Raw genomic sequence first — 27,893 nt, forward strand, 5'->3', positions numbered from 1 at the left:
TCTTAGACACACGGTCAGCTGGATGACGGCAAATCTGTTGAAAATAAATCCAGATAAAACGGAGATACTGGTGGTTTCGACCACAGTCTCACCTTGGTGTGACCTATATTGGCCCCAGGAACTAGGTCCCACGCCGATACCAAGCAATAAAGTAAAAAGTCTTGGTATCAAGATTGACAATGAGCTGTCAATGGCCAGTCAGATTTCTTCTGTTGTAGGGACTTGTACTGGCTTGATTAGACAGTTGCGCAAACTTGTCCCTTTCCTTTCCTTTTCCATACTTTGTACAGTCGTCTCTGCTACAATTATATCAAGGTTGGATTATGGGAACGCCCTTTACTTAGGTCTACCTAAGTCTCTGACCAACAGATTGCAGGTTGTGTTGAATGATGCAGCACGATTTATTTTTAGGCTCCCTAGAAGAACTCAAGGCTCATCTTTATTGCTCAAGTTACACTGGCTTCCTATTGTGCAGAGAGTGGAGTTCAAGAGCCTTTGTACGGCTCATAAGGCAATTTATGGACAGGCTCCTGTATATATTAAAGAACGTCTGGAGCACTACAAGCCTAAACGAGCTCTTAGATCTTGTGACGCTCAGTTGTTGGTTTGTCCTCGATACAAGCTGTCAACTAAAGGAGGTAGATCCTTCTCGGTGCTGGCCCCACAGTTATGGAACAGATTACCAGAACCACTTCGGAGAGAAGGAAATCTTCTGTGCTTCAGGAAGCAGTTAAAAACGCTTCTATTTAAGGAGGCTTTCGGCCTATTTAAATAGTTACCTTGCAAGATTCCTCTCTCGCTTCTTTTATGCTTGAAATATAGTTGTTGGTTATCGGTTCTAAGCGCCTAGAGACCTGTAGGTGAGTTGGCGCTATATAAACCGAAGTTAACATAACATAACATAACATAATCCCTCCATTGACAGCCAACTGTATTGATTCCTGTATGACAAGGTTCAACCTCTCCCCCCTGACCTTTTGTCTCAGGATGATATACTAAAATGCATTTGTGGTTTATCCCACACCTCTTCATAAAAGCTGCAAACACGCACTACAGAATTGAAGACCTTTGGCAAAACCCAGGCAGTGAGGCATTAATTACTTCTATACAAAACACGTCCTTCAGAAAACTTGTAACATTAGGTGCTGAGACTTTATCCACCACCTTCCCTTGAGGCCACTTGTAACAATATATGACAAAAAACAAAGTTAATACTTCTTTTTGACTAGGAAGACACAACAGCCCTATGATGTCAAGCCCCAAATTCTTCTGGCAAAGAAACAGAAAGGTGAAGCATCACATATGACTGGGTGATTTTATCATTGTTAGAACACAACCTACATAACCTCATTTGCGATTCACCTTCTCATCCATTCCAAATAAGACTCCCTGATACGCCGCTTTGTTGCAGATTTCCATACATATCTCTTGTGGCCCCGATCAAAAATGTTGATTCCCAAAGCATGCACAAGAATTGCTCCATTGCATGCATATGTACTCTATTCTCTCATGCCTGCTCACATTCTAATTTGCTAAAGGACTTTAACTCTCGCAATTCTTGCTCATCTGGCTAACCTTCACCCAGATGCAATCTGATTTCACTTATGACTGGTTCACATCCTGAGGCCCCCAGACATTACCCTTCAGTACAAACCAAGTTGCTTCTTGGTACAAGATCAGGCAAACAAAAAACAACTATCACATCCATTGTAATTCACCAGTGGTAGCTAAAGGTAGATGAGATTTACATGGAGTCTTTTGGTTGTTCCTTCCATGTGCGTGCTCAGTCACAAATTGGTAATTCTGCAATATGACCATGAACCAGATCTATCTGGCTCTCATGACTCTGCCACCTCCTGATATCAACATATTCACCAGAGATTAACGGTTCAAAATGAATTGGGTACCCCATAAAAACACTCAAGATAGTTCTGCATCGCAGTTGTGGACTAAATGCTCCTTCTCTATGACAGAGTAATTAGCTTCCGATTCATGTGAAGCCCTGTACCTCTATGCTACCACATATTCAGACCCTTTGTCACACTGCACCAGCACAGCTCCATGGCCATAGATGCTGGCATCCTCAAAACACAGACATTGTTTTCCCACTGCATACAAGTCAAGTCAAAAAGGGTGCTTTATTCGAGTATTACTCATAAAAGCAAACATACACACATATAATAAAAAACAATTAAATCTGAAATGTCATATTGACATACGCACATTTCTAAAAAAGAAACAAATTATTTTCAGAAAAGAAATATACATAATCACAGGTGTAAAATTCATTGGTGTTGATAATAGAATTAAGTACAATTTATAAAATCTTTATACTAAAAAAAAAGAACCATTTAAAGTTTCATTTCACAGGTGTAAAGTTCATTGATGTTGATGATACAATTAAGTATAATTTATAAAAACTTTATACTAAAAAAGAATCATTTAAAATTTCTTTTCCAGATGTCACGATAAATTACACTAAACAGAGAATAGACAATACTCTAGCAGTCTCTGAGCGTCTAGGCAGAGAGTAGTCACCGAACTAGCAATCTCTGCCTTATTATCCATGCCCACTCCAAATACTTAGCGGTGGCAATTATAATCCAAGTTAAAGTAGTCGATCTAACAATGCGCAAAGCCACCATACTACTTTTAGTACCCAGGTTCCTACACATAGGTGCCAACCAAACACGCCTTGGAGTAGAGTATGGTTTACAGGAGAACAAAAAATGTCCAAGTGTTTTGTTACCTTCCCCACAAACTGGGCATGTAGCAGGGCCTCCTTCCCTCCACTTAGATGTTAAGTTACGAAGAGGAAGAGAGCCCGCCCTTAGTTGAAAAAACAGTTTCCTATCCAAAGGTTTGGATATATAATCCCAATACAGTTCATACATGGGGTACAATTTAACCTCAAGAAAACTAGCAGTCATGGACCCACAGTTGATGCTGAGCAAACTCTTGTTAGCAACATTTTCCCAAAAAATATTTTTTAGGGTTGTCTTATTGGGAAATGATGCCCCAGCTGGGTCGGACCATAATGCATTTAGACCCAGTTCAGATAGTGCAAGTTTTAATGATTTGAACCATCTAATTCTATTAAAGCAATCTGCTTTAATAACGTCAGTGAACCCAGCCGCATAATGAGAGAGCTCAGGTGTGGTCCATAACCTACGCCAATATAAAATCGGTCGTAGTTTGCCCATTTTCGAGATTTCTTTCCTGCCAAGCTCGTATCTCAAAGGCAATAACGGACTACTCTGTGGAGTACCCATTAGTTTCCTAAAAAAATTGTTCTCAGAGGTTTGTAACTCCTGTAAATTTTCATGCCCCCATAACTCAGCCCCATATAATGCTGACCCAATTGCTTTAGCCTCATATATAATCAGGGGTGGTTTGATCGGTTTGGTCAATGATTTCCTATGCTCCTTTATAATGGTTCCAGCTAATTGCTTATGCCTTAAAATTGCAATATTTAAATGCTGGTTCCACCTATTATCATTAGAAATAAGGATCCCCAGGTATGTGAATGATGTTACAACCTCAAGAGTGCGTCCACTCATGGTAATATTAGGTTTAAAATTTCGATACGGATTAAAAACCATGAGTTTTGTTTTAGACGCATTCACCTCCAGTCCGTGATCCCCACAAAACTTATCGAAAATGGCCAATGCTTTTTGCAGTCCACTTGGAGTTTTGGATAGAATTAACGTGTCATCGGCGAACATTAAAATCGGAACTTTTACACCTGCAAGAGAGGGAGCATCCACTGCCTGTGATTGAATGCGGGGGACAATGCCATTAATAAAAAGGGTGAACAAAGTTGGTGCCATTGAGCACCCTTGCCGAACCCCACGCTCAACAGGAAATTCGGCTGTGTCTTTACCGTATCCACCCCATTGGATTTTAGCATAGGTGCCTTCGTGTAATCTCATGATCAGAGTCAACAAGACTCCTGGGACCCCTAAGGCCACAAGTACTTCCCACAGTTTCGCCCTTGGTACCAGGTCGAAGGCAGCCCGCAAATCGACAAAAGCCGCATAAAGGCTGCCCCCACCTAGCACCACAGTCCTCCACTGGATCAGCTGGAACCGAAAAACTTGATCCACAGTACTAGTGGCCCTGCGAAACCCAGCCTGAAAGGGAGATAGAATATTAAATTCTTCCGCCCAATCGAGCAATCGATTAACAATCACTCGCCCAACAATTTTTTGCACTGTATCAATTAGACTAATTGGGCGGTAGTTACAAGGCTGGGTACGATCACCCTTTTTATACACAGGGATAATAACAGCACCCCGCCATGATACCGGGATAGCTGCACCCTTAGCAATGTGGTTTATTAACAAGTAAATATATTTACACCACCTTCCAGTGTCATTTAAGAAAACGTCCGCTGGGACCCCATCAATACCAGGAGCACGTCCACTGTGTACGGTTCTAAGGGCCAACAGAATTTCACCCTTCGTGAAGACATTGTCTTCAGAAAATGTATAAATAGGGCAGGTACTATTTACAATCTGATCCCTGATAGCATACTGATCACTAAAAAAATTTATCCAGGCGTCCTGCGGGACATTGTTATTACAAGCCTCTTCAGACCTTTCTTGTCCCCATTTGACAATATGCCAAAATAATCTAGAATCTTTTCGATCACTAGCACACTTCAACTTGTCCCAATGGGCTTCGTCCCAATCTTTTTTCGCCTTGGCAATACAAATTTTGTAAAACTTTCTGGCAGAGCGGATGGCCCCCAGGTTTTTGCTCTTGATTGCTACTCCCAAAGAAATTCGTGCCACCTTGCAAGCATGGTTATACCATTTAGCTGCTCTATAAACACGTGTCATCTTAGAATTTACTGGTTTCAGAAAGTAGCTTTTAATTTCTTGGAAAAGAGACTCATGTACTTTAATAGTATTGACTTGACCTGTAGTGATCCCTGCTTCACATTCTAGGGCCATAATAGCCTTATCGGTCGCAACTCCTATTTTTTCTATAGCTTGCTGGTCCGTCCTAACACTTGTCCATCTTAACCTACGCATATCATTTGTTGGTACAATTAGCGTGGGTAGGGGATCATCCAGAGGTTTAGAAGCATTGGATTCAGACGACCACCATCTGTGAGTAACACATAGTGGATTATGGTCACTCTCTAACATTTCTGTTACAACCATATCACTAACAGTTGACCAAAGGGAAAGGCTACAAATAATATAGTCGATACGACTTTTGCTTCTCCCATTATTAAAGGTCATAGCTGGTACTCTATCTGACTTTGTCCTTCCATTCAAAGCTCTTAACCCTTGTTCGAGGCACATTGCATTCAAACCCAGAATATCCTCTGTCCAACGAGTTACTGGAATAGTATCTAGTAAGGGGATGTCCCATTGTTTGTCTTCCTCTACCCCTAAGAAGGCTTCGCCTGTATCTAGAGGTTCAAACGTGCGGTTTAAATCCCCTGCAATTATTATGTTTTTCCTACTAGAATGTGTCTCAAGGAGATTATACAGGGTAAGAAGAACCTCAGATTTTCCTACATTTCCACCTCTGGCATATATATTATAAATATCGATGGATAAGGATAGATTACTCATAAGTCTAATGAGCTGAATATCTTTTTGACCAATCTCCACACTTTTTACAACAACCTTTAAAGATTGTTTGACCCATATAGTAAGGCCCCCCATCGGACGCCCTTTAGGGCCCTTAGAAGCTGGTACATAAAAATTTAGGTACCCCAAAGCAAAAACGGGGTCACAGGCCCATGTTTCCTGAAAAATACAAACATCGAACTTGCTAACAAACCTAAACCAATCACCACAATCCAACTTGGAACATAGCCCAGCCACATTCCAGGATAATAAATTCCCAATATCCTGTGCCATTACAGGTTTGGGGCTAGAGACAAGCCCATTCGTCACAATATCGTTGTATTTTACGTTTTCAATAATTAAACCAGCTATGGCCTCCATATTAACAATCTCAAGTCGAGTACCTACTCGTTGTCCTAGCTCATCAGTAGAGCGTGAATCAAATGAATGGTGAAATGGTTGTCAATCACAAGCATCCAGGTTTGACAGGGCAGAAAATCTATTTTCCACACATAGACCCCATTCGCGAAATCCAGCATCATTACCACCCCTATTGGTCACAACATTCCATTTAGTTCTTAGAATACTAGGATTCGGACCTCTTCCTTTCCGAGGATAAAAAAAGTCCAGGGTCAATGGTACAATTGAAGTTGACCTTCGCTGTGGAGGCAAGATGTTAGGCAAGATGTTTGATAGTACCTCGGGGTCAGAGAAGTTAAGGACAACACAATCCCCTCTGAACCTCTTAACTCTGTTACCAACCCACTCAACCCTTCTGGCATTAACAAGTTCTCCAGATAGTTGTTGCTTCCCCCAGGGGGATATTACCATGTTGTTTGTAAGCCACGATAAAGATTTATTTAATAAAGAAGGGGCAGATTCGACCTCCCCAGAAGCCAAAGGGGGGACATTTGCAAGGACAAGAACTAATGGAGAGGCTTCAACTACAAGCTCGAAAGACCCTTTCCCCATGTTAGATTTGTTAGTGGCAGAGATAGGGGGTATATCTACAAAGGCACCACTAGGTACATTAGACAGAGGTACAGGATTAGAGTCAGATCCACTATTCTCAACAAGTAAGGTTTTACTCGTTACTGGCTCTACCCTAGACACAGCAACTTCAGTAATATTTCCTGTCTTCACCAAAGTTTTCTCTAGTAAACCACCTAATCTATTAACCTCAGCGGTTAATTTGTCAATTTTACTAACCAGAGGTTTAACTATACCTTTAATTTTTGTATCCATCATGCTCCATAGTTTAGTAAATTGAGCATTAGAAAGGGTTACGCGAGCTTCACTGAACAGATCATCCTCCTCGTCCTCAGATATTTTCCTCGGAGGGGTTGCAATTTTATTTCTGCCAGATCTTAGACCCCCCCCGTTTTGGGATAGCCTTGCTTTTACCCCTAGTAACCCTCGGAGCTGGAACAGGGGTAATAGAAAAAGGGGACTCAATATTAGTGGATGTCACTGACACCCCTTCACTATCACTGTTGGCTTCAGTAAGAACAACTACGCCACTAGGCAAAATGGGGTTTGTATCGTAAGGAGGGTCATGGGCCACACAAGATGTACTACTATTATGTAAAGCCAAGGAATCCCCATACTCTTTATCAGCCATAAGGAATTGGTTGGATGAATCTAATCCCAGTGAGGATCTCCTGTCGCTGTTAATTTTAGCCACAACTTGGATAGCTGGGGTTTGTTTTTTTCCGGGCATGAGTAAGGTAAATAAGGTGGCTAAGGTAAACAATACACTTGAAACACAAGATTCAAATAGATGTTATAATTACCCTGATTAGACAAGCTGCTCATATGTCCAAGAATAGTGAAAATAAATTTTCAGGCAGGGTCCCTGGCCCAACCCAACCTAGTCCAACCTCGGACGGCCACAGACGGTCCCGCCCTTGTCCCGGGCTTCTCCCGGCGCCGCCCGCGCGCGTCCCGCGACGCGGGGGGCGAAATCCGTTAAGTAGCGCCTCCGGGCGCGCTGAGAACGTCTTTCCTGGTTCCGGTTCCCAGGGGATCTTGGGTAATGTAGTTCTTTCTGGCGCTCCCCCCACACGGCGGTCGCGGTGGCAGGCGACAGCGGGAGGGAGACGTTGCAGCCGGTAAGGAATGAAAAGCACCAGGGGACTCGGGACCTCTCAGGATCGCCGCTATTTTCACCCAGCCTTCGTCGGGATTACAGTACTCAGCCCCCGCTCTGCCGGAGGCGAGATCCGTTAAGTAGCGCCTCCGGGCGCGCTGAGAACGTCTTTCCTGGTTCCGGTTCCCAGGGGATCCTGGGTAATGTAGTTCTTTCTGGCGCTCCCCCCACACGGCGGTCGCGGTGGCAGGCGACAGCGGGAGGGAGACGTTGCAGCCGGTAAGGAATGAAAAGCACCAGGGGACTCGGGACCTCTCAGGATCGCCGCTATTTTCACCCAGCCTTCGTCGGGATTACAGTACTCAGCCCCCGCTCTGCCGGAGGCGAGATCCGTTAAGTAGTGCCTCCGGGCGCGCTGAGAACGTCTTTCCTGGTTCCGGTTCCCAGGGGATCCTGGGTAATGTAGTTCTTTCTGGCGCTCCCCCCACACGGCGGTCGCGGTGGCAGGCGACAGCGGGAGGGAGACGTTGCAGCCGGTAAGGAATGAAAAGCACCAGGGGACTCGGGACCTCTCAGGATCGCCGCTATTTTCACCCAGCCTTCGTCGGGATTACAGTACTCAGCCCCCGCTCTGCCGGAGGCGAGATCCGTTAAGTAGCGCCTCCGGGCGCGCTGAGAACATCTTTCCTGGTTCCGGTTCCCAGGGGATCCTGGGTAATGTAGTTCTTTCTGGCGCTCCCCCCACACGGCGGTCGCGGTGGCAGGCGACAGCGGGAGGGAGACGTTGCAGCCGGTAAGGAATGAAAAGCACCAGGGGACTCGGGACCTCTCAGGATCGCCGCTAATTTCACCCAGCCTTCGTCGGGATTACAGTACTCAGCCCCAAATAAATACATACAGTTTTATGCATGGAGCACATATAATATAATTTTTAAGTCAAACAAAAGCATTTCTTTGACTATCTTCCCAAATTAATTGTGCATTCTTCTCTAAAAGCATTCTCAAAGGATCCAACTTTCTGTATAGTCCTGTAAAAGTTTTGAACTGAGTCACGGAAACAGCACTGATTGCTCTTTGGTTGAAGGCCTAGGTGCCTCTTTGACATGGGAATCCTTGGATCTTATTCCCTCCTTTCTGATGATACGACCAAGATACTCAACAGTATAATTCTAGAGTTATTTTATTTTTATATTTTAACTTTGAGCCTTTGTTTGACAGAGCTGGGACTATCTTTCTTGGGTGCATGTTGTGCTGCTCAACATGTACACCAAACAGTGTTGGCCATATCTAATGCTGAGAACACCGCTGACCTACTTAAGTGGAAACCATTTCATGCATGTTGGGCAATGAATGTTGACAGATCCAAATTGCTTGGTTTAGACTACAGAGGTCAACACATAATCTAACTTCACCTGAGCTTTTAAGGGAAATCCCTAGGCGGCAACCAAGGGTGAGGTTTATATAGGCTCAATAATGTCTTTGGTACAAAGATCTTCCAAGTTTTCCTTCAATTTCTCTCAGTACACCAATGGTATGATTCTCAATTTCATATCTCCCTCTTTTAGCCTGTTGTTGTGTTCAAATCCTTTGTATTCCCCTAACTTTTCTGTGAAAAAATCCTGCAAACTCCACACCACATCATCTTTTCCTGCTTTCCTAGCGTCTTCATAATCTCAGCATTCCTTGACTCCCCAGATCGTTAATCACTGACATAAACTGAAGGACCAGCTCAAAGGTCCAACTTGATTGCCATCTCCTCCTGATAAGCACATCCTGAAATCGTCCCCTTTATGGACAACACAGACCATTCCTTGAGTCGTGCGCCCCATATTTCATACCAAAAGGAGCCAAAAATATATATTCCATGCCCGGTGTAACTACCCAGAGATATATTAATTGGCAATCATTTTTATCCTACCAATACTCTTGGACCAATAGCTTCCCTACAATTGTTAGCCAGGCACAGGACTGCAAATTGACATGGCGCTCAGCCAAGGGCTGTAGGGGTGGGCATGTTCTCCATGCAGACTGTAATGCAGCCTGTGTGGAGAACAGGGAAGTGCACATGACTGCTCTGGGTGGCCTGAAAAGGCTGACCAAACAGTCATTGCGCACTTGAGTGGACAAACCATTACGCCCCTGCCCTGCTCCGTGAGCAGAGCAGCCCCGCCCACCCTCCCACCCGCAAAGGAAACATAGCATGACAATAACTGAAAGTTATTATCATATTATGTTTCCTCTTCTCGCACTGCTTGAAAGCAGTGGGGCGACACTACTCTGCCATAGCGATGTCCAACACACCCAGGAGAGTGCTAGGTCAGACTGTCTCTTGCTGTCCATAAACTGTGATGCATATTTGCGCACAGTCATAAAGTTGGCTACAACTTTTGTAATGGTGTATCCCTTGTTAGTGAGCCTCAGGAGTAGGGCCTTTTTACACTTGCAGCCGAGACAAACTAAAAACTATGACACCTGGTATTAAAGTGTAATGTGAGGCATTGCACATGTGTAATAAGTGAATCTGTTAGGTCTTTTATGAAGTGGCGGCTGGTGACATTTGAAAGTGGTGAGGTGCAAGAGTTCAAAGTGAGTGACCTTTGGTGGCGAGCAAGGGTAGCGAGTGAGACTGACCATCAAAAAGAAATTTTGAAAAGAAGTGGGCAAATGGTGCATTTTCAAGAATATTTGAGAAAGCAAGAAGGTAAATAAAGCAATTTTGAAAGTGTATTTTCAGACTCCCAAGCCTGCCAAAAAATCTACTGGCACTGCCCCAGCTCAACTGTCCTTTCAGACTCCCAGTCCGCCCTTTCACACTCCCAGGCCTGCCAGTAGGGGTACCATCACTGCCCCAGCTCCACTGTCCTTTAAGACTCTCAGGACCGTCAGTAAATCTATTGACACTACCCCAGCTCCACTATCCTTTCAGACTTCCATGCCTGCCAGTAAATCTACTGACACTTTCCAGCTGCGGTGCGCGTTCAGTTGCACAAGGGAGTCAAGAAGCCAGAGACCGCGTCAGCCTTGCTTCATCAGTAACCTTCAGGCTTCAGGCCACCCACTGGCACCAAACACCACCCCATCCCCCACTACAGACCTCACCTAGGCCAGCGCCTGTCGGACGGTTAAACCACTTTCTTCCACCACACAAAAGCAAGCAGCTTTGTAATTCACAAAGAGCGCTATGCAGTGCTGTGTCCTCTAAGGGCTTGGCAAGGGGGAGAGGGGTTACTGAATGAAGGTATGGACTGTGAAAGCGTGCCTTATAGAAAAGTGGGAGGCAAATATCGAATTTCAAAATACACATGCCTGCAGAGACAGTCAGAGTGTGGTTAGGATGATGCAGACATCTCCCTCAGGCACAGGGTGAAGGAACATGAAAAAGACAAATACCTCTCTCAGAAGTAGAAGGGGCAACATGAAACAGAGAAACACCCCTCTCAGGCATAGGAAGTATTATGAAAAGGTAAGACATCTCCCACAGGCACAGAATGAAGAAACATGAAAAAGACAGACATCTCTTCCAGGCATAGATAGAAATACTAGGAAAGCCAGACATCTCACTCTGAACTAGAAAGAAGTAGGAGGAAATACAAGACATACCCCAGAAAGGGAAAGACGGAAATAGAGGACCCACTACAGGATTAGGAAGAGGTGGAACTGCCTAAGGGTAAGTGTGTCAGTAACAGACAGACAGGCACCCGCCCTAGAGAGAATGAGGGGAAGTGGAAGGGGAGTTGAAGTGCTGGAGGACCCTCCAGGCTGAGGGCTGTCCCCCCAGCCATGTGGATCAGTCACCACTGTCCTTTGTGCTGAGTGATGCAGGGTTGTTCATTTCCCGTGACTGCACCATAAACAAGACCCTTGCATATCTGATGTAAATGCCGTCCAATTATAGCCCAGCGGCCTCTACCTTTATAGACCTCTCGTGCCGCCGGGATGCAGCCGAACCTCGTGTGCCAGTCAGTGCTGAAGGACGCAGAGGCAGCCAGAGCCGGTCTTTGGTCGGGGGAGGCGGTATCCTGAGAGGCCCGTGGACTTAAAGCTCCGGGCCACTCACCTGTGGCCAACGGCAGTGCAATGATCAGTCTGCAACCCACCTCCGCCAAACAAAGTCAATAGTGAACACAATAGCCACATTTCAGCCATACACCTAGCTGGGCTGGTTGGGCGCAGAAACCTTTGTCTAACCTTGAAGTCTAAGGGCCGACTCAGTTTTTTGTCCTTTCGATGATGAAGAAAGAAGTGCCATTGAGTTGAGAAATGATCTCGCCTATTGTTTTAATACCATGGTGCTACAGTCAAGTGGTGTACACTCAAGGCAGTCTGTCCAATGTCTCTCCTCTCCTGGGATAGATGAGCAAGAAAGGGAAAGAAGGTGGGTGACTTCCGGCACGCGAAACCAACCAATCCTGGAGCTGCTCTCCTGCTGTTTTCAGCATGAGAGAAGCTCCTGGATTGGTTGGAGCAGGCTAACCCAGCATTCGTTTTGAGCCTAGGGGCCTGTGCCTGCAATTCCCTGGATGTTTAACAGTGCTGGGATTGCTGTGTCTGAAGTGCAGATGCCGGATAGGCAATCTGTAGACAACAGGCAAATTCGACATGCACACTGAGCACTGGCAGTGGCAGCCGTCATCCTGCAGTCCGCAGGAATCTACCCTGCCCTCCCCTCACACGCACACTTCAAGAGCACAGGCCGGCATCACACAGATTAATAAAACGGTAATGACCCTTTTATTAATCTGTGTTTACTTCTATGGTCACAGCAGGCGGAACGATGCTCTTCCGCCCTTTAGGAGGAACCGCCACTGGGTGAGGGGTGAACAAAATGCTTGTGTTTTCATTAGGTGATGTTTGACTCCAGATACGACCATAGGTCCAAAGGAGTATCAATTAAAACGAAGTAATAATTAAGGAGTTTAGTTAGGATGACAAAAAAAGAGCATCCATTTAAAACCTTCGTGTCCCTGTAGGGGGAAAAACAGCTTCTCCTAAAAGCTCTCTTGCAATTGTGAAATAAAAGTTTTTAAAACGACATTCAGACCTGTTTACACAATTACCCATACTGTATAAGCTGAATCTTTGTCTTGGTTTCAGGTACAAGTTTGCTGCAGGAAGTAGTATATCTGGTAAGCCAGGGAGCTGAGCCTGACGAAATCGGATTGATGAATATAGATGAACAGCTTCCTGTCCTGGAGTATCCTCAGCCTGGTCTCGACATCATCAAGGTAAACGTGAAGAGAATGTGTATGGGAAACAGAAACGAATTCGCTTCTTCTGACCCCCAACAGAGAGAGTCCAAATGGGAGCCCACCCTGTGAAAGTACAGTCCAACCCGTTCCCGCCAAGAACGAATGGGGCCCCAGATCCATGAAGGAAGAGTGCACGTGCCTGCAGCGGTGTCAGCATGTCTGCTGCTCTCTATGGCTAGCAACTAAAAGAAGGGCAAATACATACGTACATAGGAACCTCGGTATCTGCATATATCCGCAGTGGATCTCTGGGGCCTCATTTATATGCACTATTGCACATTTATGAGTCCACAAAATACTCCTGTATACACGCGTCTCTATCCACTTCTGTATTGAACACTTTTTTGCATTTCATTTTCTTGTTGGTCATTTAATATTCTTGTAAGTTAGTTGATCTTCTGGAAATCTGTTGAGCTGTATTATTTGTGCAGAGTATGTTATTCTGCTCATAAATGTATAATACTGTGTATAGGGGAGCCCGCAGCAAACCACTGTTGCATAGGTCACGGCTGGCACAGATGCAGGTTGTTGTGCCTGACCCGGAACAGCAGTTCTGTTCCGCCTAATACATAATGCAGTGAATTGTTTAATAATATGCTGCACATAGCATATTCAGTTTGACATGTTTCACAATGATGTGTACATCTCATTTGAATGTATTTATTAGGCACAGCTTGTACCAGAACACTTCTAATTTCATGGTGGATGGGGTGGTGTAAAATAAGTAATGATGTCCTGGAAGTTGCACTTCAAAATGATGTTTATTTGGTGAATGAAGTACAGAGATAAGAAACCCACAACCGGTCATCCACAGCTCCCGAAGTAACTGCCTGAAAGAGCAGTTACAGGCAGCCACAACGGAAACCCTGGAATGAGCTGACCATTACGAAAGTACACAGAGCGCGGGGAAGACGCTCGGGGAATTAAATTAACAGCACGTGAATAACAAGTCGCTCTTAAAGGGAAAGAGCGACTTGTTACCTTAACAGGTGGAGAGAAGGAAGTGTGTGAAGAGGAAAAGTACACATTTGGGGGGAGGCAGTGCGAAAGAGGAGACCTTACAAACTGGTCAGGAGTTCACTGGACATTGAGAGAGAGATTGTACATCAGAAGCTTTTTCAGGTTGGACTTGAAAGTCAAGAGTTTAAAAAATATATATATTTATTGATTTTATTTAACAGTTCACAGCAGTGCACGTAATTCTGTAGTATTTAAAAGTACAGCAGTGAGAATATATAAAGTAACAGCAAAATGAAAACATCACAGGGTTATCTGCCGTTTAGATGAATAACAGGGACGATTACATGTCAGATAGCACGAGCCAGACACCTGGGCTACATCGCGGATATAACATCAACTGAGTCAGCATTGTAATCCAAATCAGTCCTCATCAACACGCCCTCCCCTAAATGACATAATTCAGCTTAATGAAGCAGAACAACATTCAGCGGACATTCAGCCCATCCTCCTCCCTGCAAAAAGATATTGTTTATACAAACCCCAAAAGCATTTTGGGCGGCTCTGTAGGGGCATTAGCTCACTGTATATTTCAGACTGTGTATTACAAAAGATCATGTATTTTTCCCATTCAGACTTTGAGGGAGGAGGGCCGCGTGCTCATCGCAACGCAGTCCGGCGCTTTGCCAAAAGTAAGCCCAAACCGATAAGTTTCCTAACATCATTTGGCAGAGGTTTTGTGTATCCTAATAGGGCCAATAGGGGCTCATGGGCAAGCGGAGTTCCCACCACCGTACCCAACTCTTGAAATATTTGATTCCAGAAGGCAGCAATCTGGGTACAGGGCCATGCGTCACCTACACCACAGTGCTCACAGCAGTCTGTGTCTCTTAACCCATATCTATGAAGCCGTGCCGGCATATAGTATGTCCTGTTAAGGAACTTGAATTGGATTAATCTATGCCTGCCGTTTAATGCCACTGATTGAGTGACCTCACAACAGTACCTCCATTTACTATCATCAATGGGAGCACCCAGGTCAAGCTGCCACTGCGCTCTAGGTGGAGAGTCAATTGTACGATTGTATTCCTGGGACATGGCATATATATTAGAGACCAGCTTATATGGAGATTTGGCATGAAGGAGGTAGGTGAAAGAAGGTAGGGCAGGAGGTTGCAGATACTAGGCACCGAGCAGTGATCTCATGGTGTGACGTGTCCTAAAAAATTGGAATTGTGTGAGAGATTTGGCCCTTTGCCCCTTGACAGCAACCTCGTCCCAAGTACGGACTCTACTCTCAGAGAAAAAATCTCCCATATTATGGAATTGAATGCCCCTAAGTGATTAAATCACTGCGACCTCCGCACTCAGTGGGAACCATTGACACCAGCCCAGTGGGAGCAGGGTACCCGCTTGTCTTTTCAATAGCTCGTGCCACGCATCAACAGTCGAACTGATAGAGTCAAGAACTCCGTAGTGTCTATTGGGAGGCTGTGTGAGTTGCCTGGGAAGCGGGGATGGGTCGGCCGCAATCCTCTCTATGAGGAGGTGTGGGAGAGTGCGAGGGCCATGGCACCAGGAGTAAGCATGTGAGCTCTGAGCAGCTTTATAGTATAGACCCACGAGGGAGAGTGGCAGCCTGATTCATTTCTCAATGTTGCCCTCTAGCTTGGTCATTGCACGGCAATAATTCACGCAGTACTAGCTCCGAGTCGGTATGCACCTGTATGCCAAAGTACCTCACAGAGTCGGTGGTCCATTGCAGCGGAAATTCCAGATCAAAAGGGGCCGTAGGGGGTGTGTGTGGGAAAATAAGAGAATTACTCCAATTTATTTTTAAACCTGAGAGTCCGCCAAATCTGATCACTTCACAAATTAGAGGAAGGTTGACAGCAGGGTCGCACACATATAATAACATATCATCATATAGGCTGACATAATCAGGTTGTAGTTCGGAAAGCGGATGCCCCCTGTGCTAGTGGTACTCTCTCAGAGAGCGCGCTAAGGGTTCTGCCACAATAGCATATAATTACAGGGAGAGGGGGCAACCCTGTCTAGTTCCCCGAGATATTGGAAACGGAGATGTGACATGATTCCCAATCCTAACCCTGGCTGTCAGCTGGTTGTATAGTACTGAACCAATCTAAGGAAAATCTCTCCCAAACTCATCCCACACAGCACAGCAATCATGAAGGTCCACTCAACTGAGTCAAAAGCCTTTTCTGCATCTAAAAAAAACTGCAGCGGCCCTGACTTCGGGTCTAACATGTTGTATAACTCCAAATACTGTCCTTAGGTTTTGGGTCAATGTGCGTCCAGGCATAAAGCCAGCTTGCTCTGGACCAACAAGGGAAGGGAGAAGGGGAGCAAGTCTATTGGCTAGGATTTTAGCAAAAGTTTTTGTTTCCACGTTGAGGAGTGAGAGTGGTCTATAGGACGAGCACGTCTGGGGGGACGCCTGGCTTTAGCAATGTGACTATGATTGCTTCTCTCATGGATTGTGGCATTATAACAGTGTCACCTATCTCCTCGAATAACCTACTGAGGTATGGCCCCAACAAATCAATGTAGGCCTTATAGAAGGGAACAGTGAGACCGTATATGCCCGGAGCGCTGTCATAGCGCATTGAATTCAGGGCAGTGCGAATCTCTGTAGAGTCTAGCGGACGCATCAGGTTTTCCCTATGAGAGTTGGACAGCCATGGTAGCTGCACATGCTCCAGGTAATTCAGAACAGCTTATTCAATAACTGTAACGTGAATACGGGGGTAACACTCCATGTGAACGGGGCAACAGTTCGCGGCGGGATTTTAACCTCTAGAATGATTGGGGCGTGATCTGAGAGAGTGCAAGGCTGCACTGAGCAGTCGTGAACACGGGGGAGAAGCGAACCATCCAGCAGTAATTAGTCTATTCTAGTATGTATAGCGTGAGGAGCTGAGTAATGGGTGAACCCGCCCGCCTCTGGATGCATAGCCCTCCATATATCCCCCAGGCCCAACTGGATTGCAATGTCAGAGATGATTTTAGCATCCGCCAAGGGGCGCTGGGCCGCCGGACCTAACACAATTCAGGTCACTGCCCCATACTTGAGGTAATGTAGGACCTTTTGAAATCTGAGCCAGTAAAGACCTATAAAATAGAGGATCGTCACAGTTCGGCCCATAGATATTTACAGCTTGGATATCCAACCCTCTTCCCTGGCACCTGGAGACAGCGAACCTGCCATTTTGATCAGTATTCAACTCAACCAGAGAGATCCCTGATTTGGGGTTAATCCAAGTAAGAACACCCCTGGCATGGGAGGTAAACCCCGCCGCTTGGAAAGCACCCTGAAGTCTCTTGTTATAAAGCATACGATTATTGGGGGCTAAGTGTGTCTCTTACAGTAAGGCAACGTCAACCTCATGCCTCTTGAGGTTGGCCAGTATTTTACGTAGCTTTCTAAAATCATTTAAGCCCCTGACATTCCAAGTGATGAACCAGACTTTTAGCTCAAATGATGAACTCATGTCTTGTAAAGGTGGCTTGGAAAGGGATACTTGCTGACACTGGTGATCTGTGATGTGTAGTGGAGCAGCAAGAGTGTATTGGGCCTTAAGGCAAGCAAGGACAATTGGGCTCTTAACCCCAGGTCTCTCTTACAAGGCAGCTACAATTTAGGTGCAGTGGGCCCCTCACAGGCCTGGACAGCAAAGTCACTGCAGCTACAAGCACTAAGGATAGTCATGTCTCTGCTTACAGGTCTCTGGGTTCCTGATTCTACTTCTTGTTCTTCCCTTTCTCCCTTCCCTCTCTTTTATTAACTCTTTGTGCAATGTCCCTTTACCTTCTCCCTATGCCCTTCTACGTAGTTTCTCGACCCTCTTTTCTCACTTGTCTTCTTTGTCTTCTTCCCTGCGTTACTTTATCTTCTTCTTCTCTTGCTCTTCTTTACCCACTCGTCTTTTTCTCCTTTCTTCTCTTCCCCACTTCTCACTGATCACGAGGATCAGCTATCTATATCCTATGTTTTTACCTTTATTCTCCACGTCCTCTCTCTTCTTTGCCTCCCTATTGCTCTCAAATGCCCATCTTCTCTTATCTTCTCTTATCTTCTTCCTCCCTTTTCTTCTCCTCCTTTAGATTCCTGCCCTCATTCTCCTTTCTTTGTCTTCCTTTTCTCTGTACAGTATTGTTTTCCTCGTGATGAGCCCTCTATATGCAGCTTTTCAATTCTGAGTTTGCCAGTGCCTGCCAGGCTCCTCTCTCTCTTCGTGGCAGTGACTCTTCCCCTAAATTCCCAGGAGTAGTCAACAAGGACCAGGCACCAGGGAGGCACTTCCAAAAAGTATTCTGAGCAGACCGCAGTTCATTCAAATTGCAGCTGGTGCAGAGAACGCTGGGGTCCCTCTCACTTCTGGGCCTCGGTGCCATTGCACCTGCTGCACGACCTTTAGCTACTCCCAAGTTTACATGTACTGTTTGAGGTTGATGCATCCTTTCTTATTTATTACTAAGGAGTCGAGCCCAAGCACAAGCCTTTCCAAGAGCACCGAATTCAGAGTTACAGCTCATGATCAGTTATGTCAAAGGCAGCGGATAAGTCCAATAGGATGCGCTTTGCATAGTAGCCTGTGTCACTAATGCTAACAAGTTGTACCCTGATGTTTAGGATTGCTGTTTCTATGCAGCTGTGTGATCTGAATCCTGATTGGTAGTCTAACACTGGCTGGTCTCCGCCATTATTAAAACTTGATTTGATACCAGTGGAGCTTTGTTGTTTAAGCATATCTACCTCAGGTATAAAATATTTCTTTATTTCTGCCCGATTAACCAGCCTGCACCAATATAAGTCAGTCATGTTCCAATAGACATAATATGATTTAATAATCAGTGAACACTTTCTCAAATGTTGTGGAAGACCTGAAAACACAGGAGGTGGATAATGGCAGTACAGTAGTGTTCGGCTAGGTCACACTCAAGCAAGCCTCTACCAGGAGCAAGTCCCATTAAGTTCCCAACTTAAGAACAACTCAGTGCGATTTACTCCACTAAACTAATGTATGGTGGCGGAAATTCGAATGGTTATTATTCCATTGGATTTAGCACATATTACAGAAACTGGAGGATTTTACATTCCTTTCGTATGAAAAGTATTTATTTATCCCAAATCAATGACAGTGTATGTTACGCAAGGAAATCTGCACCAAGGTTAAAATATCAACATCTCTCAACTAATAGCCTAGAAAAAAGGGACTTATTTAGGAAAAGTGTTGCATGGCTGGGGTGAAACAACGATGCAACACTTTTCAGTGCGCCATCCTTGTGACACCATGGATGTGCCGTATTTACTGGACGGCGCTCAATGTCGCAAGGATTTACAGATTCGTCAGGAATCCTGACGTATCTGTCGGCGCAAAAATGGCGCATTGCTGAAGTGTGTCTGGAAACAGACGCAACTCCTGCAATGTGTAATTTCACACGCCCCACGTGAAAGGCCTGCGTCATCCCTTATGCCTGCTTCAAGCAGGTGTAAGGAGTTTACGCAGTGACGTCATAGAAGTGGTGCAGTGAATTCTCATAGATTTCACAGGGCCTTTTTACAAAGCTTTTTAGCATCTAAGCGCCCACCCTGCATACATTATACCTGTCACAGGTATAATGTAGCGCAGAGGTTTACAAAGTGACGCATCTGCCTAGATGCATCACTTTGTAAATATGGCGCAGTGTGGCACATTTCATACGCTGTCACAGGCTACAAAATAGACATGGTCACTACAGACCCATGTGATCAATCCTGCCAATGACCCAAAAGGGAATGTTTAGCTCACCACTTCCTCCGCCAAATCTGCATATATATAATCTAATATATATAACTGTTTATTGTGCAGTACCATGCAGTGGAGCATGCTCTGCATGATTATACCGATTATAGTTATGGTATTATGTTATGTTATGTTATATTATGTTAATTGAGATTTGTAGAGCGCATGATCACCAACAGGACTCTAAGTCCTGAAGAGAGAGTAGCTATGGCCCACCCCAGTGAGTCTCTGGTCAGTGCGTGTGATTGTGCCCAGGCTTCTGTAAAGAGGAGGGTCTTCAATTTTTTCTAAAAGGGAGAAGGGATTTTTCCTTACAAAGGTTTCCTGGCCGCTTATTCCACAACTGTGGGATCAGGACCGAGAATGCTCGCCCCACTTTGGTCGTTGTGTTGAAGCGTGGACAGGCCAGCCGGCCTGCTTCTGATGACCAGAGGGGCGTCCAGGGACGTAACTCTCCAGGCACTCCTTGATGTAAACTGGAGTCTGTCCATAAAGGGCTTTGTGGGTGATGAAGAGGCCTTTAAACTTGGCTTGCTGCTTGACAGGGAGCCAGTGAAGTTGTTGCAACAGAGGTGTGGGCCGTGCCCGCCCAGGGAGCTTGAAAATCAGCCTAGCTGCATCATTCATTGTTACTTGCAGCTTGTCTAGTAACTTTACGGGTAATCCAATGTATAGCGCATTGTCATAGTCTAGGCAGGACACGATCAATGCGGTCACCACCGTCCGCAAGGAAGAGAAAGAGAGGTGGGGTGATAATTTCCTCAGCTATCTCAGCAGGCCTACGCAGGTCCCAACCACCGAGGACACTGGGTTAGACAATGTGAGTTTGTCGTCTACTTTAATGCCTAAGCTTTTAACGACTGGGGCTGGAGTAGGTGTAGCACCCAGCTCCAGTGGCCAGAAGAGGTCAGACCACAGGGTGCTTCCTGTGGTGATGGCTAGGACCTCAGTTTTGTCCGGATTAACATTGAGTGAATTAGCTGTCATCCAGTTGACCACGTATCTAAGGATATTTTGCATGCGTAAGTGGGCTTGAGTTGTGCTGTCAATTTGAAGAATTAATTGAGTGTCATCGGCGTAGTTGAACACCTACCAGTCCATGCGGGCTAGGGCCCCCACCAGTGGTCTGAGATATATATTAAACAAAAGCTGGGATAGTGCAGCCCCTTGAGGGACTCCACATGTTACTGTCCCTTTATTGGAGACACAGTTCTCCATCTGGATCCTTTGAGTCCGGGCTGTCAGGAAAGAGGCGATCCATTGATATGCCATCCCACTAATGCCCATATTATACCCCTGATTCGTGTCAGGAGTTGGCTGTGGTTGACCGTGTCGAACGCCGCCTTGAGGTCTAGTAAAATAAGGGCGCACAGCTTCTTGCTGTCAGCCGTGAGCCTGAGTTCATCCAGCACCGACAGCATCACCAGCTCTGTGCTGTAGGGTGCCCTAAATTCTCGAGTAGCTGATGTTTCTGGATAAATAGGGACAGCGTTTTAAGGACGTGCAGTTCCAGTATTTTGGCAAAGAAAGGAAGTTGGAATATGGGCCTATAATATTTTAGGTTGATAACGTCTGCCCCCGCCTTTTGCAACAGGGGTGTTACTCTGGCTTCCTTGAAGTTACTGGGAACACTGCCCTTTTCCAATGATCGATTGATCAGAGAGAGGATCTCTCCCTCAATTGCTGGTAGGGCCATTTTAAATATCCTTGTTGGGCATGGGTCCGCTGGTGAGCCTGATTTAATTTGAGCCGCAATGTGGGCCAGGTAGTCATGATCTAGCCTTGGAAAGGAGGCTAGAGGCCCCCTACCATCACATTGAACCTCATTCATACCCAAAGGGTTCTGGCTGGTGGGGGTGGTGTCTATATCAGTAAGAATGTCCTTCACTTTCTCTAAAAAAAGGTCAGGAACCTATGACAGTGTTCCGGTCTAGCGCCTGTTTCCTGTACCTGCTTTTGCCTGAGTTCATTCAGAATTCTGAAAGTTTCTTTTTGCTTGTTATCTGCCTTGAAAATCCTGGCCTCATAATACGCTGCCTTTCATACCAAAATCCCTCTTTTGTATATCGCAAGCTTGGCCCTGAAATCCTTAAGCGCCTCAGGGTCATATAACTTACGCCATTGCCTTTCGTGTTGTCGTAGGGTCCGTTTCTGTCCCCTTAGTTCCTCCGTGAACCAGGGGGCTCCCTTGCCCATATTTCGCACTCTTTCTCTGTGGGCTGGTGCCAACATATTAATGGCGGCTATCAGCTGGTTGGTGAGGAGTTCGCTCTCCTCCTCGAGATCTTCCAGCTGTGATCTCCTAGGTGAGTTGCCTCACAGTGCATACCCTAGGCTGCCTGCCTTAATTTTGCTCCAGCTTCGTACCACTCTCCATTCCAGGGGGGGTTGCGAGGGGCGCCTAGCTTGGGGGATCCGGAGGCTGATCAGGTAGTGGTCGGACCAACTACATGGTCTGATGTCCGTCAGTTTAGCCTGTGGCTGAGTGGACCAGATGAGGTCTAGGATGTGTCCCTTCTCATGGGAGCGGGAATCCACAAGCTGCTGCAGCCCCAATGTGGTCATAGTTTCCTCTAGCTGACTGGCCTGTGATTCTCTAGGTATCTGGTCCCAGTGGTAGTTAAAGTCCCCCACCACCAGTAGGTGCAGGTATCGGGAGCATAGGTAGGTGACTATTTCAGTGAGGAGATCGTTAAATCGGGGGTTGGCCGAGGGGGGCGATACACCACCACCATAGCTAGGCATGATGGTTTCGAGCAAACTTTTGCCACTAAAATATCTGCGCCCTCTAGATTCTCTCCAGCAAACTTTACCACTAGCTGTTTTTTGCCCGCCACACTGTGCATGCTTGGATCGGGGGGACCCATGCGCACCCCCTTGCGACCGATTCGGAGGGCTCCAGCTGAAGAGGTGCCTGTTACAGCCCTCGAAGTCCGATTCCAACAGCCGTTTCGTCTCGCTGACACAGAGTTGCTACAGCTGTCCTAATCGTGCATCGTACTCGCTCTTTCAGAATCGGGCTTCATTCTATGATGTACCTAAAGTTTTTATCTTATGCACTTCCTTTGTATTTTCCCTGTTGGGCTACACCCATCGGGTACGCTGAAAACTCTATAAAATATGTTGTTAAAAAAAGAATCCGGCTTCATTGGGCGGCACGATTCTGCTGTGAACGAGTCGGACGGACAGGATCTGGTTCGGAAGCGATTTAGTCGACGCGGAAGAGATCTTCGCATTGTGCTTGGTTGTTCGAAACGAGGGACGACTCAATCGGAAGCATAGGGTCCAAATTGGATTTGCTTGTTCCGGAACCTGTCTGGAGGCCTTCCTAGCAAGATCGTAATCGGCCGCAAAGTGAATCGGCCGCAAAGTGTGCGTTCCAGATTTTAAGGGGAAATATAGTGTAATACAGTGTACTTTTAATTTCGTACATCTTTAAAAAATGTTACATTTCTGTAAGTACTGCACTACTTCCTAGGTAGTAGAGCAGTACTCCGCAAACAATTAAAAAAAAAGTAAAAAACGTTAATAACCAACTTCATTGTTTTATGTAACAGTAAACTTTCCAACACTTCCAGTTGTTGCCGGTTAACAGTAAAATGAGGTAAATCAACACTGTAACAGACAAGGCATCACAACCACAAGAGACACATTGGGACAAAATTTCAAATACACTTATCTTAGCGAGCCCACCCAGCCCAAAGTGATTCCACCATTTACCCTAGATCTTTGCATGTTTCTTAGGGCAACCTCTAGCCTTGTACACCGTTTTTTCTTGCTGAGCACAACAGTCCACCCCATGACAGGTATGTCTCTTTTTGCCACCATAGCGCCCACTCCCAAAACACTTGGTCAGCCTTTGTGCCTCCCTCTCCATCAAAAATGCCCAGGAGGAGTGACTTCGGTGAGAGTTCCACCTCCCATCCCAGCACCTCCAACAGTATTTCAACAATTGCACTCCAATAACTCACAATAATTGGAGTCCATACAATATGATAGAAATCTGCGGGAGTAACCGGACACCAGAAGCATGCTGAACTTGAATGGAGGTGTGCTCTGTGGAGGCAGGTGGGGCTTAAGTAGGCACCAAGCAAATAATATGTGTGGACGAGCCGCAGTCTGGAGGTAATCGTAATAGTGCGGGGGTCATCATAGCGTCATGACAAACCTCATCTTCCAGTTGTTCCACCCATTCCTCCCACTGAGTTCATAGATGTGTCAAAGTTTCGGGTGCATTTAGTATCGGTGAGTGATAGATTTAGGAGCTACCACCCCTCAACAATGCACCCATCAGGATTTTTGCTTCTAAGGGACTAAACTCAGGGAATTCTATGTCTGGAGGATTGTGTGTCCTCAACGTGTGCCACAACTGTAAGCACTTATGAAATTCTGTAGGCAGTAGGGCATATTTAGATTGAAGCTCTTGAAAGGAATACATCGGGTGCCAGACCAAACATCCCTCACTCTCATTGGAGAAATCCCTCCATGGTGGCAGTTTCATGTAGTCACCATCCCCGCCACAAAGGGGTTCGTTGTGTGAGCCTGGTGTCCCTGCAAAAATGCTGGAGCAGGTCACGCTAGTTGAGAAAGACCTCTCCGGTTAACTCTGAGAGGGTCTGTGGGAGCCAGGCACCGTATAGCATCCCCAGCGCTCTCTCATACACCAGTGAGGTTAATTCCATTATATATGCCGGATCTGACCATCTGTCATTAAGCCAATCATTTATAACCAGGGTCTGAGACGCTAGGTAGTAGAGGTAAAAGTTGGCTGTGCCCAATCCACCATCGTATGGTGTCCACTGACACCTTACAAGAGCTTGCCGCGGTTTGGACTTGTGCCAGTGAAAAGACGTCACCAAGGAGTCCATCTCTGTGAACCACTGCTGAAGTATCAATTGCAGGAAGGTTTGGAAAAGATATAACAACTTTGGCAGGACCATCAGCTTATAAAGAGCAATCTGCCCCAACACGTTGAGTGGGAGGAGCTACCATTTTTTAAAGTCCGCCTTTCCGGACAGTGGGGTAAAGTTAAGAGTCCAAGTCAACTCAGCATGGAGTGCAACTTTGATTCCCAAATAACGGAAGCTCAAAATCTGCACTGGTATAGTGTCCTGCCACTCAATGCACTTATGAGAGGGATGGAGAGGAACCAGCAATGACTTTGAATGATTAACCTGCAGACCATAGGCCTCCGCAAAAAGCTGAAGGAGACGAAGACTACGCAGGCCAGTGTCCTCAGGTTTGGAACGGAATAGGATGACATCATCAACATATAATGCGATGCGATCATTGTATCCTGTATCCCGCTTCCAGTCTTGTACTTTTGCATTACTGCATATAAGTCAGGCCAGAGGCTTGATGAAAAGGGCAAAAAGGGTGGGCTACAGGGGGTATCCCTGACTAGTACTCTGACAAACATGGGCGTCATCAACCCCCCGCTTTAGCAGCTGCAGCGGAAGGGGGGATTTTGATGGGACTCGTCTGTCTGGAATTCAGCAGACAAAGGCTCATAATTAACATGAAAGAGTGAGAAGGTGTTAGTGGATGGATGGATGGCTGAGTTAAGGGGTGGATGAATAGATGCATGGATGAATGAGTAAAAGGGGGATGGTGGATGTATGGATGATGGAAGAAAGGATGGATAAATGAGTGAGTGAAAGAATGGTTGATGAGTGGGAGGATAGATGATATGTGATGGAAAGATGGAGTGAAAGGCTGGATGAATTGGGCAGGTTGAAAGGGTGCTTGGATGGATGAGTGAAAGAATGGATGTAAGGACGGGTGTATGGATGAGTGAAAGGGTGAATGGATGGATGAGGGGGTGAAAAGGTGGATGAACAGATGCATGGATGAATGAGTTAAATGATGGATGTAAAGATGGATGAGTGAAAGGGAGGATGGATGAGTGAAAGACCGGGAGGATGGATGAATGAGTGAAAGGATGGATGGATTAGTTAACGGATGGATGGATGTGTGAGTGAAAAGGGTGGATGAATAGATGCATGGATGAATGAGTGAAATGATGGCTGTAAGGATGCATGAATAAAAGGGACAATGGATGGATGACTGAAAGGATGGAGGGATGTATGTGTGAGTGAAAAGGTGCATTAATAGATAGATTGATGAATTAGTGAAATGATGGATGTAAGGATTGATGAGTAAAAGGGAGGATGGATGGATGACTGAAAGGATGGAGGGATGGATGTGTGAGTGAAAAGGTGCATTAATAAATGCATTGATGAATTAGTGAAATGATGGATGTAAGGATAGATGAGTGAAAGGGAGGATTGATGGATGGATGAGTGAAAGACAGGAAGGATGGATGGATGTGTTAACGGATGGATGGATGTGTGAGTGAAAAGGTGGATGAATGAGTGAAATGCTGGATGTAAGGATGGATGAGTAAAAGTGAGGATGGAGGGATGGATGTGTGAGTGAAAAGGTGGATGAATAGATGCATGGATGAATGAGTGAAATTTTGGAAAGATGGATGGATGGATGGATGAGAGAAAGGATGGATGGATGGTTGAGTGAAAGGATGGACCTATGAGTGAAAGTGTAAATGAAACGATCGATTAGTGGATGGATGGATTGAGTGAATGCATGGATGAGTAAAAGGTTGGATGTAAGGATCGGTGAGTGAAAGTGAAAGAGTAGATGGATGGCTGGATGAAAGGGTGGACGGATGCATGAGTGAAAGGGTGACTGGATGGACGAAAGAGTGAAAAGGTGGATGGATGGATCAGTGAGTGAAAAGATGGATTAAGAAGTGCAAAAGTAATTCGATGGATGGATCAATCAATCAATCAGCGTAAGCGCGCTACTCACCTGTGGGGGTCTCAAGGTGCTGGGGGTGTATGCAGATCTGGTAGCCGAAGAGCCAGGTCTTGAGAGTCTTCCTGAAGGTGTTCATGGAGGGGGCATGTCTGATGTCTGCTGGTAGCTCGTTCCAGGTTTTGGCTGCAATGTGAGAGAACGATCTTCTGCCTGCTCTGTGGATGCACAGTGTTTCGGCCAGTGCGAGGTTGGAAGATCGGAGTATTCTTTTGGGTACGTGGAAGTTGATTCGGTCATTGAGGTATTTGTGTCTGTTGTTGTGTAGGCATTTGTAGGCGTGGGTGAGGACTTTGAAGGTGACTCTCTTCTCCACGGGGAGCCAGTGGAGTCTCTGTATGTGTTGGCTGATGTATTCGTGTCGGGGGATGCCGAGGACGAGTCTGGCAGCGGTGTTATGCATTGTCTGGAGTTTGCGGAGTATGGACTTGTTGATGCCGGCGTAGAGTGCATTTCCATAGTCCAGTCTGCTGGTGATGAGTGCGTGGGCGACTGTCTTCCTTGACTCAGGGAGATTTCATTTGAAGGTCTTGCGAAGGATGCGGAGGGTGTTGAAGCAGCTGGAGGTGACGGCGTTGACCTGTCGGTTCATGGTGAGTGCTGAGTCTAGTACGATGCCGAGGTTTTTGGCATGGTCTGAGAGGGTTGGTGGACTTCTGAGGGTGGTAGGCCACCAGGTGTTGTCCCATGCTGATGGGGTGGTTCCAAGTACGAAGACTTCTGTCTTCTCGGTGCTGAGTTTGAGGCAGCTGTTGGTCATCCAAACTGCGACGTCTTGTATTCCTTTCTGGAAGTTGAGTTTTGCAGTGGAGAAGTCTCTGGTGAGGGTGAGGATGAGCTGGATGATGTTGGCGTAGGATACAATGGTGAGGCCGTTTTGTCAGATGCTGGCTGCGAGGGGGGCCATGTAGATGTTGAAGAGGGTCGGGCTCAGTGATGAAACCTGTGGGACTCCGCAGGTGGTTTTTGTGGGGGCAGAGAGGAAGGAAGGTAGTCTGATCCTGTGGCGAACGATCGGATCCAGTCCAGGGCTGTTCCTTGTATACCGGCGTCGTGTAGTCTGGTGACTAGTGTGTGGTGAAAGACGGTGTCGAAGGCTGCCGAGAGGTCGAGTAGGATGAGGGCTGCGGAGTGGCCTTGGTCCAGGAGGGTGCGGATGTCGTCTGTGGTGGCGAGTAGGGCGGTCTTGGTGCTGTGGTTGCTTCGGAATCCAGATTGTGACGGGTCTAGGACGGCATTTTCTTTGATGAAAAGTGACAGTTCCCTGTTGACTGGTTTCTTTGCTACTTTGGCTGCAAAAGGGAGGAGCGAGATGGGCCTGTGGTTCTCGAGGTCGGTGGGGTCAGCCGTGGGCTTCCTGAGCAAGGGC

General features: G+C 46.1%; 1 protein-coding gene across 1 annotated transcript in view; it reads left to right on the top strand.

The window, feature by feature from the left end:
• Positions 1-27,893, top strand: part of SULT4A1 (sulfotransferase family 4A member 1) — a 142,870-nt gene that overhangs the window by 47,253 nt on the left and 67,724 nt on the right. Inside the window, exon 2 of the mRNA XM_085652466.1 lies at positions 12,772-12,902. Within this exon, the coding sequence (XP_085508592.1) occupies positions 12,772-12,902 (131 nt within the window). The remainder of the gene's footprint in view (positions 1-12,771; positions 12,903-27,893) is intronic.

Source organism: Triturus cristatus, chromosome 4_1 (genome assembly GCF_964204655.1).
Source record: "Triturus cristatus chromosome 4_1, aTriCri1.1, whole genome shotgun sequence".
In the NCBI taxonomy this organism is placed as follows: Eukaryota; Metazoa; Chordata; class Amphibia; order Caudata; family Salamandridae; genus Triturus; species Triturus cristatus.